We start from the raw sequence: 26,847 nt of genomic DNA, 5'->3' as shown, positions 1-26,847 counted from the left end.
TGGAGGCATAACACTACCTGACTTCAAATTATACTACAAAGCTTTAGTAACCAAAACAGCATGGAAATGGCATAAAAATTTACATTTGGACCAATGAAGCAGAATGGAGAACCCAGAAACCATCTCACAGACTTGCAGTCAGCTGATATTTGACAAAGGAAACAAGAACATCCACTGGGGAAAAGACTACCTCTTCAATAAATCATGCTGGGAAAATCGGATACCCATATGCAGAAGAATGAAACTAGATCTGCACCTCTCACCATATACCAAAATAAACTCAAAATGGATTAAAGACTTAAGTATAAGACCTGAAATGGTAAAACCTCTAAGGGAACAGATAGAAGAAACATTTAAAGAAGTAGGACTGGGCAAAGACTTTATGTAAGAGCCCAAAAGCACAAGCAGCAAAAGAAAAAATACGTAAATGGAATTGCATCAAACAAAAAGGCACTGCACAGCAAAGGAAACAATCAATAAAATGAAAAGACAACCTACAGAATGGGAGAAATTATTTGTAAACTATGCATCTGACAAGGGATTAATATCCAGAGTAAACAAAAAACTCAAGCAACTACACAGCAAAAAAAAAAAAAAAGAAAGTAACCCAATTTTAAAAAGGAAAAAGGATCTGTATAGACATTTTTCAAAGACTCACAAATGGCTGAAAGGCACTTAGAAAAGATACTCAACATCACTAATCATTAGAGAAATGTAAATTAAAACCACACTGAGATGTAATCTCACCCCAGTTAGTCTGGCTGTAATAAAAAAGACTAAGAATAACAAAAGCTGGTGAGGATGTGGAGAGAAGGGGACACTTCTACACTGTTGGTGGGACTGTAAATTCGTACAACCATTGTAGAAAACAGTACAGAGATTTCTCAAACAACTACAGATACATCTACCATATGATCTAGCAATCCTACTTCCAGGTATATACCCAAAGGAATGGAAATCATCCTGTTGAAGGGATACCTCCCCTCCCATACTCATCACAGCTCTACTTACAATAGCTGAGATATGGAACCAACCTAAATATCCATCAATGGATGACTGCATAAGGAAAATGTGGAATATATACACTGTGGAATACTACTCAGTCATAAGGAAGAATGAAATTCTGCCATTTGTGGCAACATGGATGACCTTGAAGACAAATATGTTAAGTGAAATAAGCCAAGCACAGAAGGAAAAATATTGCCATGTCTTCACTCATAACTGGGAGCTAAGAGAGAAAGTACGAAGGAAAGAAACACCACAGTGGTGCCTTGGACTTGCCAGAGAGAGCAGACCTAGGGTTGCTGAGGGCAGGAAGGGGTAGCAGGAGGATGGTGGCTGGGGAATAATTGAGTGGGGAACACTGGGAATGATTGCAATTTGTGGTAATGAGCATTCTAATAATATTAATATGATCATCACACCTTGGGCACAGGTGATTACAGTTAGCTTCGCCCCCCCATGAATATGCATAATCAATTTAAAAAAAACTGTTGCACCGGTGATTAAGTTTGAACATGAATTTGGAAGGATGCATATGTTCTAACCACATCAGTGGGTTCGATATTGTATTGGAAGGACTAGTGTTACGGATTGATTGAATTGTGTCCCCCAAATTACATATATTAGAAGCTTAACCCCCATTGTAACTGTTAAGGATGGAAAGTCCTATAATGATAATTGAAAGGTGGGGCCTTGAAAAGGTGATTAAATTATAGGAACATGCCTTAGTGAATGGATTAAAAATGGTGGCCATGGGTGTAGTTTGGAGGGCTTTAAAGGACAGTGAATGAGGAGGTTACTCTCTCTCTCTCTCTCTCCCCCCCTCTCTCTCCGTCTCTCTCTCCCCCACCCCCCTCTCTCTCTCTCTCTCTCTCTTTCTCTCCCTCTCTCCCTCCTTCTCTCCCTCCCTCCCTCCCTCTCTGCTCTCTGCTCTCACTGCCTCTACCATCTTGCAATGTAAGACCCCTGGGTTAACAGAGGGACTTTGGAATTCCCAGCCTCAGAAACAGTAAGCAAATAAGTCTCATTTTCCTATAAATCACCCTGTTCCAGGTACTTTGTTATAAGCCACAGAAATGGACTAATACAACTAGCCTATGTAATAAAGTCATATTAATTGAAAAGAAAGAAAGAAAATTGAGTTAGTCATGGGTGGCATAGTAGTTTACATAGAATCTATTTTTTAAAACATGCAAAGAAATTAAGTGCATATTTTTAAACATCTCATGATTATAAGGTCAATATACAAAATTGTGTAAAAACAACACACGATTGGAAATAAAAATTTTAAAATACCATTTACAATAACATCAAAATCAAAAACTACTTAGACATAAAATATAATAAAAAGTTTGCAGAAAATACACACTGAAAACCACAAAACTGCAGAAAAAAATATAACAAGATTAAGATAGTAGAAAGTTGTATCTCATTTGTGGATTGGAATGTACAATATTGTCGAGGTATCAATTCTTCTTAAACTAATCACTAGTTTCAACGCAAGTCCCATCAAAATTTCTACAGGTTTATATTTTTAGAAATTGATGATCTTGTTCTAAAGTATGTGCATATTGTTATAAAAATACTTAGATTAGCCACAACCATTTTGAAAGAAGAAAAAAACATTTGATAATTTCTACTACCTAAATGTGAGAGTTACTACGAAATTATATTACTAAAAACAACATAGGGGTATTAGTATACCAAATATATTAATGGTTACAGAATAGAGTCCAGAAATGTATTCACTCACATAAACAGATAATAGATTTCTGAAAACACGATACAAAGGTATTTTAATGGGAATGCTGTTGGTTCAATTGTGTAACTGCATAGAGAAATTTAATTTCAACTCCTTTATAACAGAAAACCCAAGATTCCAAAACTAATTAGATGGTAATCATAGGCCTAAATATAAATGTTAAATCTACAAGTTCTCATTCACAAAAAAGAATAAATATTTCCAGGACTTTGAAGGAAGCAATAAAAATTTCTGTCATCACATTTAAAAATATGCACTTTTTCAAATAATGTTAAGATAATAAAAGATAAGCCACAGACTAGGAAGAATATTCACATTATGTAATTCTGACAAAGGATTTGTATTCAAAATTTATAAAGACCCCTACAATTGACTGATAAAAATATAAACAGCCCTAATTTTTTTATTAGCACGATCAAAATGAGATTTTTTTTTATTGGTAACGAATATTCATTGGGTACAATGCTGATTGTCACCCCTTGTGCCCAAGACGTGAAGGCCAGATCCATACTGACAGCATACTCATTACCACAAATTGCAATTATACCCCATATCCCCCACCCAATTATCTCTGACCTGCCTCTCCATCCCCCTTTCCCCCACTCCACTTTGTATCCCTAGGTCTGCTCTCTCTCTCTGCAAGTCCAACACACCACTGTGGTCTTCCTTCCTTCATTCTTTCTCTCTTAGCTCCCATTTATGAGTGGGTACACATGGTACTTATTCCCCTGTACTTTGCTTATTTCACTCAACATAAGTTTCTCCAAGCTTATCCATGCTGTTACAAATGGGAGAATTTCATTCTTCTTTATGGCGGAGTAGTATCCCATGATGTATATGTACCACAGTTTCCTTATCCAATTATCCATCAATGGACATTTAGGTTGGTTCCATGCCTTGGCTACTGTAAACAGAACTGCAATGAACATGGGAATGCAGGTATCCCTTTGATATGATGATTTCCATTCTTTTGGGTATATCCTCAGAAGTGGGATTGGGATTGCTGGACTTACTAATTTTAAGTAAGTAAATTCACTTGCACAAATTTGATTTAAATGTATATTTTGCTGTCCTCAGTATAAGCAGACCAAATTATTCACTGAATGTTTAATTCTGAGGCAATGATTTAAAAAAGAAAAAGTGGAAAGTAGAGGCACAATGTTATCAGGGCTCTTTATGTCAACAGGTCAATAGCTTAAATACTGAAGACAAAGGTGTTCCTCAAACCCATTCTTCATCTAGGAAATTTTTATAAAACAACTGGTTCAATTAGAATATTCCAAAAGCTAACTAGTTTATCTCTTTTCTCTTCTTTGTTAAGGAAGTTTGTATTTAAAAAAAAAATGAAAGAAAGAAAAAGAAAAAAAAGAAAGATGAGGAAGAAAAGAAAGGGAAATTGCTAGACAGAGATTTTTAAGTAGTAAATAGAGATGATCAGGGCAAACACTTATGGTCTTTCTCTATGGAGATAGGATCCCCAGAAGACTTTACCCGAGATGATGGGAAAATTGTTTGCCTAAATCCTACCTATCACACAGATTACATATTTCTTGACAATCAGGTACACTTCATGATCATGTAATAAGTAAAAGTGATGTTTATATGTTCATTAGGCAGTATTACAAAAGCAGAAAGGAGAAAACACATGAAGCCTTCACGTCTAGGAACTATAAAAAATCCAAATAAGCAAGAACTGCTTTTCAAGGTTTTAGCCTAAAAGTCATATCTTGTCATGCCTTATGACCTGATTTTTTCCTGATCTTCCATGACATAAGGAGGATCTGTCTGCTAGTTTAATCCAAATATTTGTGTGTAACTATTATTTGCATACTAAAATGCTTCTGAATTCTGGGTTTTATTTTTGAATATATTAGAATAAGTAGGCAATCAGTAGGTTTAGTAAAACAAAATATAGTGACTATTATACTTCTCATAGGGGAATGCTGACCATTTCACTATGTGAAAAGCAATCTCAAATGAATCACTTTCAATAAAATATTAAGTATTTGTGCACCTAATGTGTGAAATACAGTGGCCATACTTGTATTTTTGTGTCATCAGAATTCTATGCACAGTGATAGGCATTGTTGCAGGTATGTTTGAGAAAAGGATCCCGCAAATGGCATCATTTTGAGAAACACCTAATTCATCTACTAATAGTTAACAGTAATTTTAACATTCTTTTTGGGATCTAAATAGCATAAAACATCACTTTTTAGATTAAGAGTTTGTTGATGAAAGGAACTGTGGGTGGCAAGGAATGTAATTTTACTGAATAAATGAATAGTGAACCATCATAGTTACTGTGAGCAAGATTTCTTCTGGTAATTCATGACCCCATCCCTACCACCAGCATACACATACATACAAAAATACACACATATCATATACACATATAAATATTCTAGATATCTGAGCCATTTCAGGCAATAGGAGTCCTTTCTAAAAAGAAGCAGACTTGCATATAACATGAGTGTCCTGAAAGTATGTAAAGACCAGACATCATTGGACATGTCTGTGGAAGAGAACAGACTAATACATATTATGAGAATGGAAATGAGGAGTCAGGAGGCAGAACAAGAAGGCTGATTATGCCTGGTGCACCTTCTTTCCACAGAAAAGAAAAAAAAGGGCCACAACAACGAACAGACAGTGAAATATTGACAGAAGCATCTGTGGGAAAGGATCGGAGTGCAGCAGGAGATTGATGAGATCCCTATGGCAGCATAGAGAGAGGAGAAAAACAAAGGCCGTATTAATCAGGGTTCTCCAGAGAGACCGAATCAATAGGATAAGTTACAGGAGATTTATTAGGGGAATTAGTTCATACAACTGTGAAGAGAAGTCCCATAAGAGGCCATCTGCAAACTGGATGCAGGAATTGTCTCTCAGTCTAAGTCTGAAGGCCTCAAAACCAGGGAAGCCAATGGTGTCCTTGGTGTAAGTTCTGGAACCCCAAAGCTGAAGTGTCTTGAGCTCTGATGTCCACAGACAGGAGAGAAGAGTGCATCCCATCCTGACTCCAACAAATATAGAGCTTCGCCTTTTTTCTCCATTTTTTGTTCTCTCTGGGCCCCCAATGAATTAGATGGTTCCAGCCCATATTAAGGGCAGATCATTCCCACCAAGTCCACTCAGACTCCCATGCTAATATCATCTGGAAACACCCTCATGGACACACCTAAAAAGATAGCTTTACCGGGTTTCTCAGCATTCCTTAATCTAATCAAGTTGACACCCAGAATTAACCATCACAAATGCCATTTTACCAAACTTATTCTATGAGGCCAGTGTCACCCTGATAACAAAATCACACCAAGACACATAAAAAAAAGAAAAGTTTAAGCCAATACTCTTGAGGCACATAGATGCAAAAATTCTCAACAAAATTTTAGCAAACACTATTCAACAGCACATCAAAAAGACTGTACACCAAGATCAAGTGCGATTCATCCCAGGGTTACAAGGATGGTTTAACATACACAATAAATCAATAAATGTGATATACCACAATGACAAAATGAATGACAAAAGCCATATGATCATCTCAATAAATGCAGAAAAAGCATGTGACAAAATTCAACATCCATTCATGATAAAGACTCTCAACAAATTAGTCATAGAAGGAAAGGATCTCAACAGAATAAAAGAAATATATGAAAAACCTGCAGTTAACATCATTTTTAATGGGGGAAAGCTGAAAGCTTTTGCTTTAGGAACTGGAACAAGATAAGGATGCCCACTTTCACAACTCCTATGTAACATAGTATCTGAAGATCTAAGCAGAGCAATTAGGCAAGAGAAAGAAATAAAGTGATCTACAGATTCAACACAATCCCCATCAAAATATCAATGGCATCCTTCACAGAAATAGAAAAAACAATCCTCACATTCATATGGAACAACTAAGGACCCCTAATAGCCAGAGCAATCCTGAGCAAAAACATAAAATAAGATAAAGCTGGAGGAATTATATTACCTGACTACCTGACTTCAAAATATACTACAAAGCTATAATGTAAAAACAACATGGTACTGGCAGACACATATACCAATGGAAAAGAACAGAGAATCCAGAATCCACATACCTACAATCAACTGATTTTTAACAAAGGAACCAAGAACATACATTGGTGAAAGGACAGTCTCTTCAGTAAATGGTGCTGGTTAAGTTGGAGATCCATATTCAAAAGAATGAAACTAGACCTCTATCTCACCATATACTAAAATCAACTCAAAATGAATTAAAGACTTAAATGTAAGACCTGAAACTATAAAATTTCTAGAAGAAAACAAAGGGGAAACACTTCAGGACATAGGATTGAGCAAAGGTTTTATGAATAAAACTTCAAAAGCACAGGCAACCAAAGTAAAAATAAACAAATGGGATTATATGAAACTAAAAAGTTTCTGCACAGCCAAGGAAACAACCAACAGAGTGAAGACACAACCTGCTGAATGGGAGAAAATATTTCCAAACTAGATATTTGACAAGAGATTAATATCCAGAACATACAAGGAACTCAAACAACTCAATAGTAAAAAAACAAATCATGCAATTTAAAAAATGGGCAAAGGAGTTGAATAGACATTTCTCAAAGAAGATGCACAGATTGCCAACAGGTATATGAAAGATTGCCCAACATCACTAATCATCAAAGAAATGCAAATCAAAACCACAGTGAGACATCATTTCTCCCCAGCTAGGATGGCTATTATCAAACAGACAGAACATGCTGGAAAGAATGTGCATAAAGGGGAACACTTACACACATTGTTGGTGGGAATGTAAATTAGTATGGACATTATGGAAAACAGTATGGAGGTTTCTCAAACAACTACAGATAGAACTACTACACAATCCAGCAATCACACTACTGCTATATATCCAAAAGAAAGGAAATCAACAAGTTGAAGGGATACCTGCACTCCCATGTTTGTAGCAGCCCCATTCACAATAGCCATGGTTTGGAACCAACCTAAATGTCCATCAACAGATGATTGGTTAAATAAAATGTACATTTAGCCAATGGAATACTAATACTACTTAGCCATAAAAAACAAAAAATGAAATTGTGTCATCCACAACAATATAGATGAGCTTGGAATAAATTACATTAAGTGAAATAAACCAGAAATAGAAATACCACATTTTCTCACTCATATGTGGAAACCAAAATTTTATCTTAAAAAAGTAGAGGAGTAGAAAAGTGCTTATCAGAAACTGGTAGGGGGGAAGGAGATAGGATGAGGAGATGGTAGTCAGTGGATACTAAATTGTAGAAAGATAGGAATAATATTATCTAGTGTTGTACAGCAATACAGGGAAAATGCAGTCAACGACAAATTACTGCATAACTTTGAGTAGTTAATTGAGAGGGTTTTGAATGTTTCCAACACAAAGAGGTAACAAATGTTTGAAGGGATGGATATGCTAAATACTCTGATGTGATTATTGCACTTTGTAGAAATGTAATCAAATATTACTTTGTACTCCATAAATATATGCAATTATCATTGGTCAATTATGAAAAAATAAAGAAAAAAGAAGAACTAGGGAGTAGAATAGTGGTTACCAGAGACAGGGAAGGAGAGGAGGGGCAGGAAGGAAGAGGAGAGTTTGTTTAATGGGTACAAATTTACAAAGTTACAGTCAGATAGGGAGAATGAACCCTGGTGCTGTAGGGTGACTATAGCTAATAAAATTGCATATTTCAGGATACCTAGAAAAGAAGATCTCATAACCACAAAGAAATTATAAATGTTTAGGTGACAGATATGCTAATTATTCTGATTTGGTCATTATACAATATATGCATTATTAAAACAACAAACTATACCCCATAAAAATGTACAATTATTTTTTTTAAAGGAGTGGAAATGAGAAAGAGAGAGAGAGAGACAGTCCTGGTTATACTGAGACTAAGTCCTAATTCCAGGCCCATGTTGTTTGAATTAACTTAAACTTTCACTGATAGCCTACTATGAAGGCATAAATTGTATATGAATAGATTTCATTTCTCACAGAGGTCTCAGACTATTTTAGGATACATTGCACTGTATCATTGTGACTAGTTTCTGTGGCTGAGTTGATTACAGTTACAGTATCAACAGAATCACAGGACTGGCCATGGGAAACTGTCTTTTTTTTTTTTTGAAGGACAAGAGAGGTAATATTTGTGCTGTGTCTTGAAATATAAAGGTTTTTCCAGAAAAAGTATGGTGAGATGGGCAAAACCATCTCTTGAACAAGAAAATTATGTATACTTTTAATATACAATTCCTGAAAAGCAGTATAAATGAGGATACAGTTACAATGTTTTGGTTCAATCTCTCACCAAAAATAATAAGCTATAACTGAAAGCAAAATTATTTTTTAGCCACTTTTAAGTGGCTATTTCTCTATTTGGGTGACAATTTGTCTTTTGATGAAAGGCGTATACTAGGATTATACAAACTATATTTTACCCAATCCCCACCAGTCGAAGACACATATTGTTCTCATGTCTGTGGTCACTATCTGTAAAAAATTCCAGCCCTAATGGGAAGATATTACAGTTAAAATATTAGTCAAATCAACTGAGCTTTGAATACATCCAAATCAAACTGCAACTAGCAATAAAATAGATATGTGTGGTTATTTACCAAGGCATAGAGAAAGAATGCTCATCTTGCCTTAGTTATTTAAGACTAAACTGCTAATCCATGCAAACATCAAAAAATTTGACACTTTATATTAGAGAATTATGCAGAATACATCTTTGCTATCCCCAGAAACTTCCATCCCATAACCCTGGGAGTTCTTACTCTGTGGCTTTTCCTTTTAGTTATTCTGTAGTTTGTTCCCCATTATTCCCTTAGCAGTCTAAATTTCTTGGCTAGGTTAGGAGCACTTGACTTCAGCAATTCTCTCAGGATTTAATTCTCATATTTCTCTGTGGTTTGATAGGGGCAAGACAGTCTCCAAGTCTCGTTTTGTTACATATTCTGGCTCAGCTTACTCCTTTATCACCTATCCTCTGGCAGTTCAATCACCATCTAATCAGGAGCCATCACACATGGAAGGAGATGGAATTATTCCTTTTCCACTCAGTCTTCCTCTATCTCAGCCACTTTTTCTTAATTGGGTTTTATACCTAAGAACAAAGTGTTGAGATGTGATATTTGGTTAACTTTTAGCATTTGAGTTCAGTAGAATAAGTAGGATTTATACAGAGTGACCATAGTCTCCATGATGCTTAGAACATTTGGTTCAACTTTATTATAACAAAAAAGCCTCATGACAGAATGAAATGGAGAGAGGGGAAATGGAGGTGGATTTGGTCATTTCTAAATTCCTTTAGACTCCTGAAATCCCGTGGTTTGATGATTCTAAGTAGAGAAGTAAAAGGAGGTTGTTTTAAAAATTTTACCCAGGGAAGATTTGACCTCCTTGTTTCTTAGACTATAGATGAGAGGATTTAACATTGGGATCACCACTGTGTAAAACACAGATACCACTTTGTCTTGGTCCATTGAGTAGCTGGAGCTAGGGCGCAGATACGTGAACAGGATTGTCCCAAAGAAGATGGTAACCACCATCAAGTGGGAAGCACAGGTGGAAAAGGCTTTGTGCCTCCCTTCTGAAGAATGGATTTTCAAGATGGCAGCAAGGATGTAGAGATATGAAATAAGAATCGTCAGGAGACAGCTCAGTTCATTAAAACTGGCAAAAATAAAAATGACAATCTCATTGACATGAGTGTCAGAACAGGAGAGTTTCAGGAGTGGTGGAGTGTCACAAAAAAAGTGATTGATGATGTTTGAGTAGCAGAAAGATAGGCGAAAGGTGAGGCCAGTGTGAATGGCAGCATTTATAAAGCCTGCCAAATATGTGGCCAGCACCAGGAGGACATTGAGATGGGGGGACATCATGACTGTGTAAAGGAGAGGCTTGCAGATGGCCACATAACGATCATAGGCCATCACAGCCAACAGAAAGCCCTCGGTGCCGGCAAAGGAACCAAAAAACAAGAATTGAGTGGCACATTCATTAAATGAAATAACTGGGTTCTCCATCCAGAAATTTACTAGCATATTAGGGGCAATAGCAGAAGAATAACAGAAGTCAACAAGAGACAAGTTACTGAGGAAAAAGTACATTGGAGTGTGGAGATGTGAGTCAATTCTGATTAATAGGATCATGCCAAGATTTCCAACAACAGTGATCATATAGACAATTAGGAAAGCCACAAAAAGAAGGCACTGTAGTTCTGGGTGATCCCGGAATCCCAGGAGAATAAATTCAGTCACTGTTGTGTGGTTTTTCATATCTTTGTCTCCGAATAGATGATTAATTTGCTGGGATAATAAAGAAACCAAAATAGATATGTTAGTCTGCTTGACTATAGTAACCATTGCATTATCTATATGTATCCACCTATCTATATGGATGCCATAACATTATGTTGTAAATCTCAAATATACACAATTAATTTTATTTTACAAAAAAAGAAAAAAAAAAAAAACGAAATAAATTACACAAAAAGTTACCAGAAAATCAAATGGTTCATTCTCTGTTGTAACATTACTTCTAAAATATTCTAAGAACATGTGCATTACAACTCTTTATTTTCTTATTGAAGAAGAAAAGATTCCTTAAGTAAGCTCAGTATTCTATTTTATTTAAAAATAACTATGTGTATGGGTGTGTGTGAGACCTTTGAGGACTGACTCCTACTTGTCTGTGTCCTACTCTACCTCCCAATTTTTCTCTCTTCTTCCTTTGATCCTACTGTTTTAACCAGCAGCCCCCCGGTGATTAAATATACTGACAGAGTTAAATAAACTTGCTGTATCAAATTCTGCATTTCTCATTTTCTACTCTAGCCTACTCTAGTCACGCTTTCCTTCCATCACTCCATGGAAACTGCTGTTATCATTTGTCACTGATCTTTATGTTGCTAAATCCACTGGTGAATTCTGAGGCCTTATCTTTATTGATCTGTCAATAGCATTTGACATCGTTGATTGCTTATTACTTCCTTGAAAGACGTTTTCCTCTAGTCTTCCAGGACATCAGATTCCCTGAGCTTTCCACCTATCACATGGGTTCCTCCTTCTCATTCTTTTCTTTTTTCTCTTCTTCTTGATTCTATATGTTGGAGAAACTCAGAGATCTTTTTTCATCTTCTTCTTTTTTCTATTTACACTCTACCTTGGTGATCTTATTCTGTTTTATGGTTTTAAATACCATCTACATACTTATCATCCCTGACTTTATATCTTCAACCCTGACCCCTTTTCCAAATTCCAGAATTGTTATTCAGCTGCTTACATCTCCACATGGATATTAAACAGCAACTCATAACCAAAGCTGAATTCCTGGTGACCACACCTAGCTTGCTCCACACATAGCATTCCCCATCTCAAATCAATGACAACTATATACCTTCATTTGCTCAGATGAAGTAAAATAGACGAATAAATATCAGACAAATTGTTGTCTCTTCTCTTGCTCACATACTCCACAACGAATCCATAAGACAATTCTGTTGGCACTACCTTAAAAAGGCCTAAGCCAGCTACCTCCTACCACTGCCATTACTACCACCAAGTCCCAAGACAGCATCATCTTTTCACTTAGATTACTGCAATAGTCTTTTTAACTAATCCTCCTATCTCTAAAATTATCTATAACCATTCCTCTTTCAAAAATTTGCAGCCATTCTTTAAGTCTCCTATAAATGCACATATATATATACACATAAACACACACATTATGTATGTAATAAATGCATAAATTGACATAAATGAAATTATATTCTATATGATATGTGAGATCCTGTGTGTGCATGTGTATACAGGAATATTTATATGCACTTGTTTAGCTTTTGTAACTCTGCTTTCCTACCATGTGTACATAATGTAGATTCATATTCAGAGAAATATATGGTGCCCCATATGCCAGGTATTGCAAAAGGACACTGGATTCATCATCTGTCATGGACATATGGATTCACAACCAACTGAATGAAGATAGAATTCTTGTAAAAGTATGGATTAAACTCAGAGAAGTTGACTTGTTCAATGTCATAGAGCAAGCACAAGTAAACTACAAGATGAGGGCTAAAAACAATCATCAATTTCTTAATTTGTGCATGTAATGGCATAAAATCATTTTATTGGATACCCTTCAGAGAATACTAAATATGTCAGGTGTTTTGGTATTCTTTATAAACAGAATTAATTGAAATTCCCTGTTTTTCACACACACATTTATGTATATATACCTGCATACATTTATCCATGTGTGTACATATATGGATATGTCAAATATTCTATAAAAGTTTTCATTACTTTAGAGGGATCCTAAATATCTCTCTTCTAAAAACATCCAGGTACATAGTTTAGTGGATAACATTAAATTCATTGCTTCAGACATACTCAAATTGAGATGTTTAGTCTTAATTTCTTGAATGTTTTTTTAAGTCCTCTTGCATCTGAAAACCTTAAGATAAATTAAATAATCTTACCTTTTGTCTTTAAGAAATATTCACTGAAAGTAGTGATGCTTATTAGTTTTCTTTGGTTTTTATTTATTGGTTTTTGTAGAAATACAGGTTTTCTGTTTCTAACAGTCAGCTTTACAGCTTTAAAACATTTTGCAAGTGACTTTACAAAATCAGCTATGGCAGAATTCATACATGGTCAATTAATTCAACAACGTGTAGAATGTGCTGCTTCTGAATCCAAGGCAGAGGATCAGCCTTATTAAGGCTGTGATCGTTCTCTTGAGATTTAGTCTCTGCAGAACACAAAAAGATCTAAAGTTTGAAATATGCTAATCCACATTAAATCATGCTTTTATTTCTCACTGAGGTAATTGAACTTCATTGCCCCAGTGAACAAACCATTTATACCCGGGAGAGTAACTTAGGAATTTAGATAAAAACAAAAAAATATCTCATGATCCTGAGGTTCCATTGAGCATAGCATTGAACTGAATGGTACAGCACTGACCAGACCCTGCCTCCGAATTCCCAGCTTTCAGTTAAAATACGATTCCTACTCATTCCTATTATAAAATGGCTTGTACTTCATTCATTAACTTATTTATGTTTCTCTTTATAATTTTATTAGCCATATTTTATTTATTTATTTATTTATTTTAACATATTTATTTATTTATTATGAATATTCATGAGATACAAAGCTGATTGTCACCCTCCGTGCCCATGATGTAAGTGCTAGATTCATACTGGCATCATACCCACTACCACAAATTGCGTTGTATTTATGTTTTATGAATCAGATACTATCCTCGGTACTGGTAGAATAGAAAACAAAATCAGTCTTGTCCATTCCTTCATGCACCTTGCAGTCTGGAGTTGGTGGAGACAAGTGTTACACGGTGATATGAAAAAGTTAAGGCCTTATGTGGTCTTGCTCTCTTCCCAACACCTCTCTGATCACAGTTCTTTCCAACCTTCAGTTTTCTCACTCTTGTCCACATATATTTGTCTTCTCACTATTTCTTTAACAAACCAGGCTATCCTGTCTCACAGCCCTTGCGTTTACTGTGTGTAAGCCTAAAAGGCTCTTCCACAAGCATTCATATGGTATTATTCCTATTCAGGCCTTGCTCAAATTTTATTTCCACAGAGCACTCTTCTGTGACTCCAATACTCTCTCTTCAATTGCCTGTTTTATTTTTCTTTAAAGCACCACTCATATCCATGTCAAATGCATGCACAAATGCATAGTCATGTGCACACACACATGCACGCATGCATAACACATTTGATATAGACAGTAAAATCTTCCTCATTTAAATACTTGTATAATTTTGATGAGATAAGAAATTTTGTTTTCTTATTTGTTATATCTTCAGTACATGCCACACACTAGTTTTTTAAAAACTAGTTTTTGAATGAATTCTGAGTGAAGATTAAAAGGTGCCAATTTTCTTGCTCTGAACACAAACTAAAGAAGTATAATAGAAATCATCAGATGAGTGGACACAGAAACTGTGGTATATCTACACAATGGAATACTAGTCTGCTATAAAAAAGAATGAAATACTGCCATTTGCAATGGCATAGATGGACCTAGAGAGAATTATATTAAGTGAAACGAGTCAGGCACAGAAAGAGAAATATCACATTTTCTCACTTATTTGTAGGAGCTAAAAATAAATAAATAAATACATAAATAAATGGGGTGGGGAGGGAAGAAAATGAAACAATTACAATACCTTGAAGTTGACATGACAAGCGAACAGATATGAGATTGTTGGGAGGGAGGGGAGAGAGGCAGGAGGAAGGGAGGTTTCATTAATGGGCCACAATAATCAACCATATTGTGTATTGACAAAATAAAATTAAATTTAAAAAAATTCAATTTGTAACTTAACATGGAGAGGAATATTTTAAGCCTAGTGACATATCACTGTGATTCTAAGGGACAGTCTTTACTAGTAGTATTTTAAAGATGTCTGAGTATAACTAAGTAGGAAAAACTAATTTCTTAATTCTTTCATGTGCCTTATGTCTCCAAATGTGAGTTTGTTAATTTAATGCATGAGTCTGAAACTTACGTGAGAGGTCAGGGCTAGAGATAAAGATTTGGAAATTATTGAGGAGTTCTTAAATCACCTAAGAATTGGGTACAAGTGGAGAACCGAATATTAAGAATTAAGACTTTTGCTCTATGATTTAGAGACTAGCAAGAGAAGGAGGGAGTACCATGAAAACTAACTGAAAAGAAGTAGGCACGAAGCAAAAGGAAAAACAGAAAAGTGAGGTATTATATAATAATAGAAGGAAGTGTATCAAGGTCATTGGAGGAATTAGTTGTGGTAAATCCTCCTGAGACATCAAGTAAATGTAAGACAGAAAAGTGATTGCTGGACACAGTAATGTTGAGTTCTTGTGAATCCTGGACTAGATTAGGTTCAGTAGAGAAGTGTTTTGCAGAAAAACTATTGGAGCATCTTATCAAGTAAATGGGATATGAGGAAGCAGGAACAATAAGTAGAGTTAGTTCTTTTGAAAAGATTAATTGTAAAAGGGAGCAGAGAAGTCAGTTGATAACTGGATGGGACTGTCAGTTGAGGAAATTATTAAGAAGAGTGATACTAGACAGTGTCTGTAAGCAAATGAGGATATTAAAATAGAGTTAGTGATATTAATGCTTGAGGAGAGTAGAGATATGATTTCAAAAATAAAGTCCACAGAAGTCTCCAAAGATGTTAAAGAGCTGGTCTTAGGTAAAAGCAGAGACACATTATCATTTATGAGAGGAGGGAAGCAAGAGTATATATGTACAAAGATTTATTTAATTTTACTTTTAATTGACACATAATAATTGTACTTATTTATTGGTTACAGAGTAATATTTTGATACATGTATACACTGTGTGGTGATCAAATCAGGGTAATTAGAATCTGCACCACTGCAATCATTTATCATTTCTTTGTGATGAGGACATTTTACCTCCTCTCTTCTAGCCATTTGAAAATATACAATAAATGGCTATTAATTATAGGTGCCTATGACTACTTATTGAATACTAGAACTGATTCTTCCTATCTAGCTGTAGTACTGTATCAGTTAACCAATCTTTCCCTATCCTCCCTCTCCACTTCCCTTCCCTGTCTCTTGTAGCCACAATTCTCATTTATAAAGATTTAAACGTAGTGAGATGGGGGGTGATTATATCTTATTGTTTATGTTTGGGAAGATTAAGTACGAGGAATTATCAGCAACAGAGAGTAGAGTGCTTAGGGGTTTACTCTAATTGCTCAAAGCATTTTAAGTGGACACAGCAAAAAAACAAGTAAGTTCAACTAAGTTGGTATTTAGCCCAGATGAGTAGAATGGAGGGAAAGTGTAGCCACGGGATTGAGAATGATCAACGGTGAGTCGTTATATGATGGACTATGGAATCTCAGCCGTGCAATGAATAAAATGTGAACAGAAGAGTAGTGATGAATAATGATACAGTGTCACTTTCCTTAGACTGGTGAGTACAAAGAAGTTAAAGGATGAATATTAGAGTAGATGAACTAGAATAAAAGGAAAAGTGGAGAAGATTGCAAGTCATGATACAGTTCAGGGTGTCTTTGAGATAAATCTTTCTTAACAGTTGAACGTGAAAGTAATGGAGAAACGATAGGACAGTTCAAGGCGGTCAGGATGAGATAACTCCTTTGTGGTCTCTCACTAATTTTTCAGGGAGGCGGTGGCCTCAGTTGGTGCATGCAAAACACATGCTTTCCCTCAAGGTCTGCAGCACATGGTGGGATGAAAAGAAACGGAGACTAGACATTTGCCTGTTCATTACCAAATCAGTACTTAGACCTCCTTCAACATGCCATCTCATCATGTCCTTATTCCAACATTGGTAGTGCCCCACCCCATGACAATAAGCAATAGATAATTTCATTTGACAAATGGTTATTGAAAACTATATAAAACCTTGTGAGGAGTAGAGATACGAAGTTACAGTACATTGACTACTACCATCAAAATATTCCAAGTAAATCAAAAGTCAATAAAATATTTCTCCATTTTTGCTGTGTGTCCCAAGATATTATAGTACCTGATCAGACTCCTTCACGTATCTTATTTGGTACTCTTGACATCCATGCCAGTGGAGTAGTGTAATTTTTTACTGTGGATTCTGTGGCACAACACCCAGATTCACTTCTCGGAGTTGAAGCATTTATTTCCCCAGCTTCCTGCTGTAGAGGCAGCTGACAGTTGACAGCTGACTCCCACTCTTGGAATTTCCCCTGCTGAAAGGAATTGCTTTGCCCAAGAAAGTGGCTAACCCACATCCAAAACTGGCCATTCATCCTTTTTTCAAAAATTGGGTCATGTCTTCTCAGCTCCAGAGCTCCATGTGGGATTGGCTGAATCCTCTGCTGCAATTTCATTCCAATTTGACTTTTTCTCCCCAATTCTGCTTTCTTCACAATACAGGTATTGTTCCTGAGAATGCTCACAAATGTCTTGCACACAATTGGCTGTCACCTGTGTATTTATAGTAAAACTGAGATAGTATATATAATAAAAAGCTACATATTGAAATTTAAACTTAAACCGGGTAAGCCAAACCCAAGTGCTCTGATACTTTATCAGACACCACCTTCATCCACTGTTTTGATTCATCAGATGGGTCCACATACACATATTTAAGATATTAGGACATTAGGAAATACACTTCAATTTATATCATCTTTAACACAGAGAAAAAGCTTAAGCAATCAGATAATATAATTAATATGAAAATATACTTTCTTCCATGTGACAAGATAATGGGTCACATAGCTTTACAGTATGTTCTTCTGTAAGATCTTCTTTAGGGCCTCTTTCACATCCTTGTTCTTCAAACTGTAGATGAGGGGATTTAGCATGGGAATCACAATTGTATAAATGACAGAGACAATCTTGTCCTGCTCCATTGAGTAGCTAGATGAAGGGCGCAAGTACATGAAGAGAATTGTCCCAAAGAATATGGTGACAGCTGTGAGGTGGGAGGCACAGGTGGAGAAGGCTTTGTGCCAGCCCTCTAATGAAGGCATCGTCAAGATGGTAATGAGGATACACAGGTAGGAAAGGAAAATAATCATAACACAGCTGATGACATTAAAACTGGAGGAAGCCATGATCACAATGACATTGATGTGAGAATCAGAGCAAGAGAGTTTGAGCAGGGGTGGTGTGTCACAGTAGAAATGATTGATCCTATTAGAGCTGCAAAAGGATAACCTGAAAGTCATCCCTGTGTGTATGGCTGCATTCCCAAAGCCTGCTAGGAATGAGGTAGGTACTAGCAAGAAGCAAATTCTCCCAGACATGAGAACTGGGTAGAGCAGGGGGTTCCAAATGGCTGCATAGCGGTCATATGCCATCATGGACAACAAGAAGCATTCAGTCTCCAGGAAGGAGCCAAAGAAGTAGAACTGGGCAGCACATCCACTGAAAGAAATGGCCTTATTGTCATCCATGAGATTCACCAACATCTTAGGAGTGACAGAAGAAGAGTAAGAGGCATCAACAAAGGAGAGGCTGCTGAGAAAGAAGTACATTGGGGTGTGGAGACAGGGATCCATCTTAATCAATATGATCATCCCCAAATTACCCAGCATGGTTGCCATGTAGACTGATAAAAACAATGCAAAGAGGATACCTTGCAAATCTGGATTGTCCAAGAGTCCTAAGAGGATAAATTCTGTCACTTTTGTTTGATTTCTGCCTTGGGCCTGTGTCATGTATGTAATCACTTGAGCTGCAGTAAGAGAGAAGTTGGAACATAGCATTTAGCCAGATGAATACATGATAGAGCTATAAATATATTTTTCTGACACATAAATGCTAACACTAACAAAAGAGTAAAAATTGAAAAGCATCATAAAAAGTGTGTTGGCTTTGAGGTCAAGTCAAAAACTTATATCTGAGGGCTAGGTATGCCACCTACTAATGACCTTGGGGCAAGTGCTTTAGTATCCATTAACTACAATCACTTCTGGCATCAACTGTTCATTGAATAATTACAAGAATGTGTTCTTAGGATGCGATTGTCTTTATTATTTATAATAATAAATATATTTGTAATGATAAATAAATTAATTCATGTTTTAGCATATAAATTCTGGGGAAGAAAACAATGAATTCAAGTCACTGATTATTTTACCTCAGTACTAGTGAAATGAATGAAAAATATTGAACATTAACAAACATAATCAACAGTGCCAAAGAAAGAAAACAGTTGAATCTCCCTACAAGGAGGGTGGGGGGTGGGGGCTTTAAAAATGTATGGTCAAGGAAACAAATAGAGGATATTACATGTATCCAGTGTGGTTCAAACCCCACCCCAATTTCCCAGAATCATCATCTACAGAGGAAAAAAGGGTCAGTTAAATATAAAGAATTTTCAATAATTCACCCCAATATTTAAAGAATTAGATTGTAAGAAAGAGTAGACATCCCTAATGAAAATGACTGAACTAGACAAGGCAATGAAACCCCTAACACTCAGATTCACAGGATCACAAGAGAACCAGAAAACAGCAGAAGTCACACACGGAATTTTCCAGCCACCATACTGAATCGGGAAAATAATTCAACACAAAACAATCTAAATGGAAATAATATTCATCCCTTGCAAGATACAATGAAGTCAAATGTAGGAAAAAAAGAAAAAGGAAAAAAGAAAACCCAGAATAGACTCCAGGCAGACTAGATCTTCCAAATAAAAGTTTAGACAACAGAAAAAGTGAAATATTTTCTACTTCCATTCAAATCCCCCACCCCTTTCATGACCTCAGATTATTGAACAGTAGATCAAACTGTACTAGGCTAGCCATAGAAATATAGCTCAGAAGGTAAGAGAAAGTGCTAAATCTTTTATAACTCACAGAAGGAAGTTTTTTGATACTGTTTCAAATTAAACCATGGAGCCAAAGTTACAAAATACCTTGGCTTGCATTGTAGATAAAGAATCTAGTGAGCAGAGCTAAAGGAAAGGGTGGGCAGGAGGGGGTTCCCTTCTCACAGACAGTGCCATACACAGAATCACCTATGTGTGCTCAGCTCCATCTGGTTTTCATTGCAATCAAATACATGATAAATGTATTAGGGGCTCAATATCCTAACCAACAATAAAACCTGACATTTTGATAAAGTTCCATAACACTTTCAAGTCACTGCACCAGTAACTTATATGATCCTTACCACAAATCAGTGAAAGAGATAAGCAGGTAATACCCCAACGGTATTACAAAGATTATTTTTGTTGGATGAGAGGAAGAAAGTGTGGGGGGTTCTCAGCTAATCAGTGGTAAGCTCCTGGCCTAGAATATAGGTCCCTCAGTGCCAGATTTTTGCTGTTTCTCAACATCACTTTGCCTGTCTCTTTATGTCACTGGCAGAGATGTACAGATTCAGTGGTCTTCCCTGGAGTGATCTCAATGTTTGGAATTCAAAGAACAGCATCTCCAGAAGGAATGAAATAGAAGAAATGGATCTTTTTTCTCTCATTCCCAAACAAAAAGTTTCCTTGACAATATTATTGTAACAGAAATAGTGAAAAGAATATATTTATTCAGATGTGTTAAACTTACAAAGAAAGTAATCATGAGTACAAAATAACAAGTATTAACAAGTACTCAAATCTGCTGAGGATCTCCTATCCCTACAAGCACAGTTTTAAGTGTTTTGCCTGTATTATTTAGATCCTGTGGAATGGGCAGTGTTATTATTCCTTATTTTGCAGATGGGAAATGTGAGATACAAATAATTAACTTCACCAGAATCACAGAGTTAGACTAATGAAGTCCAAATTCATACCCAGCTAATATAACTCTCAATCTCTTTACATTTGAGGTTATATAGAATGAGCTTGTCAATAACAGATGTGAGTGCTAATACACAGAGTACTTGATACTGTAATTCTCGGAGATTTGTTAATAGCCTAGAATACATTTAATTACATTAAAGAGCCATATATCTCCTAAAGAGGAAATACAATTACAATGGGCAAAAATTGTCTTTCTTAGAGCTCACAATCATTAAATTTACATTATTGGCAAACTGCCATTTGTTTTACATCTTTGATATTAATCACATGTTTCTGCCAAAATGTACTCTGGCAAATACATTTTCTGCTTTTCTACACTATTCCCCCTCACCCTGTTGAGATTTTTCAGTCAACCTTCCAGTACAGAGATGCTTGATCTGGGTTTTAAACTTTTAAGAGTTTCTACAAATAATGGTGAGGTTTTCTGAGATATTCGTGGCGCTTAAAACAGGCCTCAAAAATCATATTTACTGCTGCTTATATTTCTCCTATGACTTATAAATCTTGTGACAATAAAAATGGACATAGCATTTATTTAACATACTTTCTTAACCACTGAGTGCTCTCAAACTTGGGTTTTATGGTTGACTGAGAAAATTAGCCAGATTGTGAATTATTCTTCAGGGCAGTAAATTAAATGGGCAGAACACTTTATATCTTTTTCTTACCTTTTGAAACTGCTTAACTTCTATTTGATCCTTTTGTTTGTTCCTGTTCAATGCCTTAATTCACCAAAAATAAAAAATAAAATAAAAAAATAAAAGCAGAAACCCCCAAAATATAAGTCCTTCTTAGAGAAGGCACTCACTCTAATTCTCCCGGTTTAAGTAGGAGGCATAGCTGGAATGAACTTTAGAGACCATCCATTACAGAAATAAGAAAACTGAAACCCTTTACACCTTACCTGTGATAAGGGAGTTACTGTGCATTCAGCAGTTTGAGTCTTTCTTTATTTAACTTTTCCTCAAAGATAATTATCTTAATTTATTATAATAGGATAAAGTACATTTCTAAATATGGAGTATGTCATTTTGGTGTAGCTGAAATACAATTTGTAGTTACTCCTAATTGTAGAGTCTTTAGAATAGCCTCTGAAGTAAGCATCCTAATTTATTTTAAATAGAATATATTTCCTGTTCTAAGGTCCTTGTGGGCTGTATCCCTCATGTTACATCACTGTAATCTACCTGCTTTTCCCCTCTGAAGATCAAGAAATCACAGGTCTCTTTCCTATTTCTCTCCTTTACCCTTAGGACACCTGGGCCCAGTGGAGAATACACTTTGAGTTCCATATTCCTAACCACCATTAAATATCCCTCTTGTGTCGCTCCTGAAAGCTGGAGGTTTGATCCCCTTGGGAGAATCAAAAGAAGCCACAAAATGGCATGTTAGCTCTACCCCTGCCCCTCCTTCTGTAAGGTCTCGGTGTGCATCTAAGAAGTTATGCCACCTGTATCATGATGAGGAAGTGAGTGGAGGAGACACAGGGAGGCAGGAGACTCGGGGAGGTAGCCAAGGGCTCTCTTGGCTTGAAGTCCTGGCTCTGTGGCTCACCAATTGTGCGGCTTTGGGTATTTCCCTAAATCTCTCTGTGTCTTAGCTTTTTCATGTCTAATGCCTACCTCAGAGGGTGACACTGAAGATAAAATAAATTAATGAATGTGAACTGCTGCTGAATCCTATACACACACACACACACTATATATATATATAATGTATATATATATAACCAATAATATATAGAGAGAGAAAACCAATAAATAGGAGCTTTCCTCACCCTGGCACACTTCCCCACTCTCCAGAGTAAGAAATAGTTATATATCTATGTAGCCTAAATTGAGACTTACTAGTTGCTCACTGCCCAAACATATCTTTCATACAAGAGACAGAGTCAAAAACAAATTGCTGAATATCTGACATATTTCAGCTACTTTGAGAAGACACCGTAATTAATCTGTCTATGAGGGACAGACACTGAAAAAGATGTAATGTTTTATCTCTAGCAATTCAGACAAGAAATAGTTGCATTATTTTGTTTAAGTCTTAACACCTTACTTTTTTTTTTTTTTTTTCCTGTTGGAACCTTGGAAGAAAGATACAGAAGGCTCCTATCATTGCAGAGTCTGGAAGATACCTGGCAAGCAATCAAGATTTATTTAAGAAATAAATGAATAATCCTTATTCATCTAAGTGTTATTTAGTTGTTATATGGGAACAGACTGTGATAAACTAAATGAGATTACAGTTTGTGCAGTTGAAGTATGGGTGGAGGTTGGAAGAAAGATCACATGGCATTCAGAGGTCAGTCGTAAAGAATACAGAGTGTAAAGACTTTCAATAATAACAGTGGGAGAATAAAACCACTGGGCAACAAAGGAGCAATTAGGTCATGGACAGCATAGGTGGCAGGACCCAGTCAGCCCCAGGCTATGAAGCAGAGCATTTCAAAGAGCTTCAGAATAAGAAGTAAACTCATTTCTGATCCAAGCTTGAGTGTCTTCAAAGAGGCACCAGATGATGCCATATCTCCCTGACACCAGGATGGGGACCACCAAAAGTTAGGATGAAATGTGATCTCCATGGTGCAATCTGAGCATTCTCTCTGGATAGGATTTTGAGCTTGGTACCACAGAGATGGATTATTAACAGTTAAGTTGCAATATTCGGTAAAAGGACATGAAAATCAACTACATCGTATATTGCTAAAATAAAATAAAATAAAATAAAAATTAATTAATTAATTAGTGAAAAATAAAGAAAAAATGAGAGAAAAATGAAACATGACACTCTGAAATATAGGAATGAGCCTGAAGTGACAAGTAGGGGACCTAATAGCAATATTGAAATATGTGCCATAACTTTTATATGCCATAACTCTTGCCTCTTTGTGGGTTTTGTCACTTAAAATTACAGGATTAAATTTAAAGTGATATACTTTTCACCGCTAGGTCGTTTTAAATATGATTATCCAATTTAAAAACTGTCCAATTTAAAAATATTCATCATATCAGATGAGAAGGATTTTAAGTTAATAAAATGCTGTAATTGTTTCAACCTGAAAAAAAAAAATAACGGGAGTATAAAGCTCAATAACCAATCAACAAACATTTAGTGAGCAACTAATAGAGGCAATGCTGATGAATAAAGATGTGACCTTCACTCTCAATGAGCTTATATGTTAATATGAATTATGAAAAATGGTGAGAACCTGTTCAGCCAGTCCTCTCCCTGGTCATAAGTGGAAGAAACTAGGGTCAAGTGATTATACCAACTAACATTAACTGTGCATATAAGAGAGTACTTCATAATGTTTGTGGAAAAATAGAATTAAGAGATGGTACAAACCTTTCCATGAACTTTTTGAAGACCCCTTCATATTACTTGCCAAATGCCCTCTTAAATGTGCGTGTTTCTGATGCACACATCCTCCAACACAGATAAGTGAACTGAAGCCTTAAACAGTAACTTGCCCAAATAGTTAATACAGATCAGAACTGGGACTCAAACACAGGTTTCTCTTACTCCAGAATGTGTGCATTGCTAACCATTTTGTGTTACTGCAGTCAAAAGTAGAAGAGAGTTTGTGAAAAATATCTTTCTGTGTTAAATATGAATAATATAAATTACAATAATGACTTCTGGCTTATGTGATATCTTCTGGGTGATACTGGTAAATTCTGGTGTAGTATTAATGGTGTTAGTTAATGGGAGAAAGAATGAATTAAAAGTATTAGAAAGATGATGAAGTGGCTACAGGTCTAAGTTAGTGAACCTGTCGTCCCTTTGTTGAGAAGAATTGTTTAATATCGGATGCATAGAATTTAAAGGATATCTCAGAGAAGGTGGTGTTTTTCCACTGAGGACATTATAGAAATTCATGTTTGTCACAATGGAGGGGTACACTATTAAATCTAGTAGGTGGGAGATAGAATACAAAACCCTGCAATATACAGGGCAACCCCTAACATCAAAGAATCGGCCAGGCTCCATGGGATTTTTAAGTATTCTGCCAGTTATAAGGCACTTGATACAACTGTATGTCTTATGTCTACCCCCATTTTACATGCAAAAAAATTTTATGTATAAATATGGAATATTGCCGAATGGATTTAACATACAAAAAACCTCACCATGAGTGCATCTATTAAGGAACTCAAAGGGAAAAAATTAATTTGGAACTTTACCAAGAGCTGTTCATCATTTCAAAAATTTATGCCCTTAGCTAGAATATTGAGGTGTTCATAGGGCAACCTCGTATCATCCTGCATTTTTAACAGCCACAATTATGGAGGTTTTACATACATATACAAACATCTGCATTTTTTATTATGTAGCTGTGCCTCACCAGATACTCACTAAAATAAGCATTATTATTTTATATAATCAATTACTTTCATTTTATTTTTCCTCATTGAATTATGTGTGCAGATAAATTATATTATCTGTCCATGTCATTTCAGAAGCAAGATAAACTACTTGCTATAAAATGCTGGTGGAAAATTACATACCGGTCACTAGCCATCAATAAAATTGTGTTCAAATCGATTTTATATCACCTGGCAAAACCAAGAAGAGAAATTCTCTTTTTAGGCCTCAGAGGCTCATTTTATTTTAAATGAAGTTTTATATGTCTACAAAGCAGGGAGGGGAGGAGACAGAGAGTTGGGAGAGTTTAGTAAATTAGCAAAATGTAAAATTAACCTAGTAGCCTTCATGTAAACAAACCAATCTCCAATTAGGAAATGTAAATGGAAGAGAAGCTTCCTATTTATAATTGCTGAACATAAAATGCCTAAGCATAAACCAAATGAGATATGTGCTAAAAACTCTGTTAGAAAAACTCTAAAACTCCATAAATATATAAAAGTAGACTAGAACAAGTAAGAAGACATACATGCTCTTAGATAGCAAGATTCAATTGCGTGAATGTGGCAATTCTCCATAAGTTAATTTATAAATTTAACAAAGTTCCAATAATAATATGCTTTTTTTTCTTAAATAAGCTGACTGTAATGCTTATATGGTAGATATACAAACACACGCGCGCGCACACACACACACACACACACACACACACACACACACACACACACACACACACACACACATTATAGCCATGAAAACCGTGAAAAAAGAAAACTAATGGAGATGAGGCTAGACCTACTGGTATGAAATATATCAAGAAGCCTGTATGATTCAAACAATGTATTACTGATGGATGATTTGTGTAGAATTAGTAAACAAACAAGGGAATAGAATAATACAGGTAAAGGTCCAATGAAATGAAGTGAAAATTCAGTATGTTATCATTGCATCTCAAAACAGTGGGGCAAGATAAACTTTTTGATACATTGTGTTTAGACAACTGAATAACCTATAGGAAAAGATAAAACCATATTTTACTCTTACAGGACACTGTTAAAATTTCAATGAATCATAATCACAAGAATAAAAAAATTAAGCCATGCAAGTACTTGAAGAAACTAGGTAAGTTTCTTTGTAAGTAGAAGCATTATTTGAAAATACTCAAGTTATTTTTCATTGTGTGTTATCATATATACCAATTTTCAATTTAATTCTATATAGGTTTGAACATAAATAAGATTCAAAATCCAAATATAATAAGATTGAAAACGGATGAATTTGACAACGTGGAAGAAAGAAAGAAAGAAAAGAGAGAGAGAAAGAGAAACCTTTTTCATATTAATAAATATCTTAAGCAAAACCAAATGACAAA

At 35.7% G+C, this 26,847-nt stretch overlaps 2 protein-coding genes across 2 annotated transcripts; both read right to left on the bottom strand.

The window, feature by feature from the left end:
* Positions 1-4,719: 4,719 nt before the first annotated feature.
* LOC134391805 (olfactory receptor 5AP2-like) lies at positions 4,720-12,667 on the bottom strand. The gene is made up of 3 exons (XM_063115733.1): positions 12,656-12,667; positions 10,172-11,068; positions 4,720-4,785 (listed from the first exon to the last, which is right to left on the bottom strand). The coding sequence occupies exons 1-3, from the start codon at positions 12,665-12,667 to the stop codon at positions 4,720-4,722; spliced, it is 975 nt and encodes a 324-aa protein (XP_062971803.1).
* A 5,414-nt stretch (positions 12,668-18,081) lies between these two features.
* LOC134361284 (olfactory receptor 5AP2-like) lies at positions 18,082-19,029 on the bottom strand. The gene has a single exon (XM_063076322.1). The coding sequence runs from the start codon at positions 19,021-19,023 to the stop codon at positions 18,082-18,084; it is 942 nt and encodes a 313-aa protein (XP_062932392.1). The 5' UTR covers positions 19,024-19,029.
* Between the last annotated feature and the right edge of the window lie 7,818 nt (positions 19,030-26,847).

This window comes from Cynocephalus volans, chromosome 12, assembly GCF_027409185.1.
Source record: "Cynocephalus volans isolate mCynVol1 chromosome 12, mCynVol1.pri, whole genome shotgun sequence".
NCBI lineage: Eukaryota > Metazoa > Chordata > Mammalia > Dermoptera > Cynocephalidae > Cynocephalus > Cynocephalus volans.
Note: the sequence above shows the minus strand (reverse complement) of the source record. Positions and strands in the feature narration are given on the sequence as shown.

Bases quoted from the DNA above. Each gene is read 5' to 3' on its own strand.
- LOC134391805 (XM_063115733.1), bottom strand. The intron at 4,786-10,171 runs ATTTTTAAAACA...ACTGTATTTCAC, and splicing joins TCAAATCTTCCCTGGGTAAA to ACATTAGGTGCACAAATACT.
- LOC134361284 (XM_063076322.1), bottom strand. From the start codon at position 19,023: ATGACACAGGCCCAAGGCAGAAATCAAACAAAAGTGACAGAATTTATC.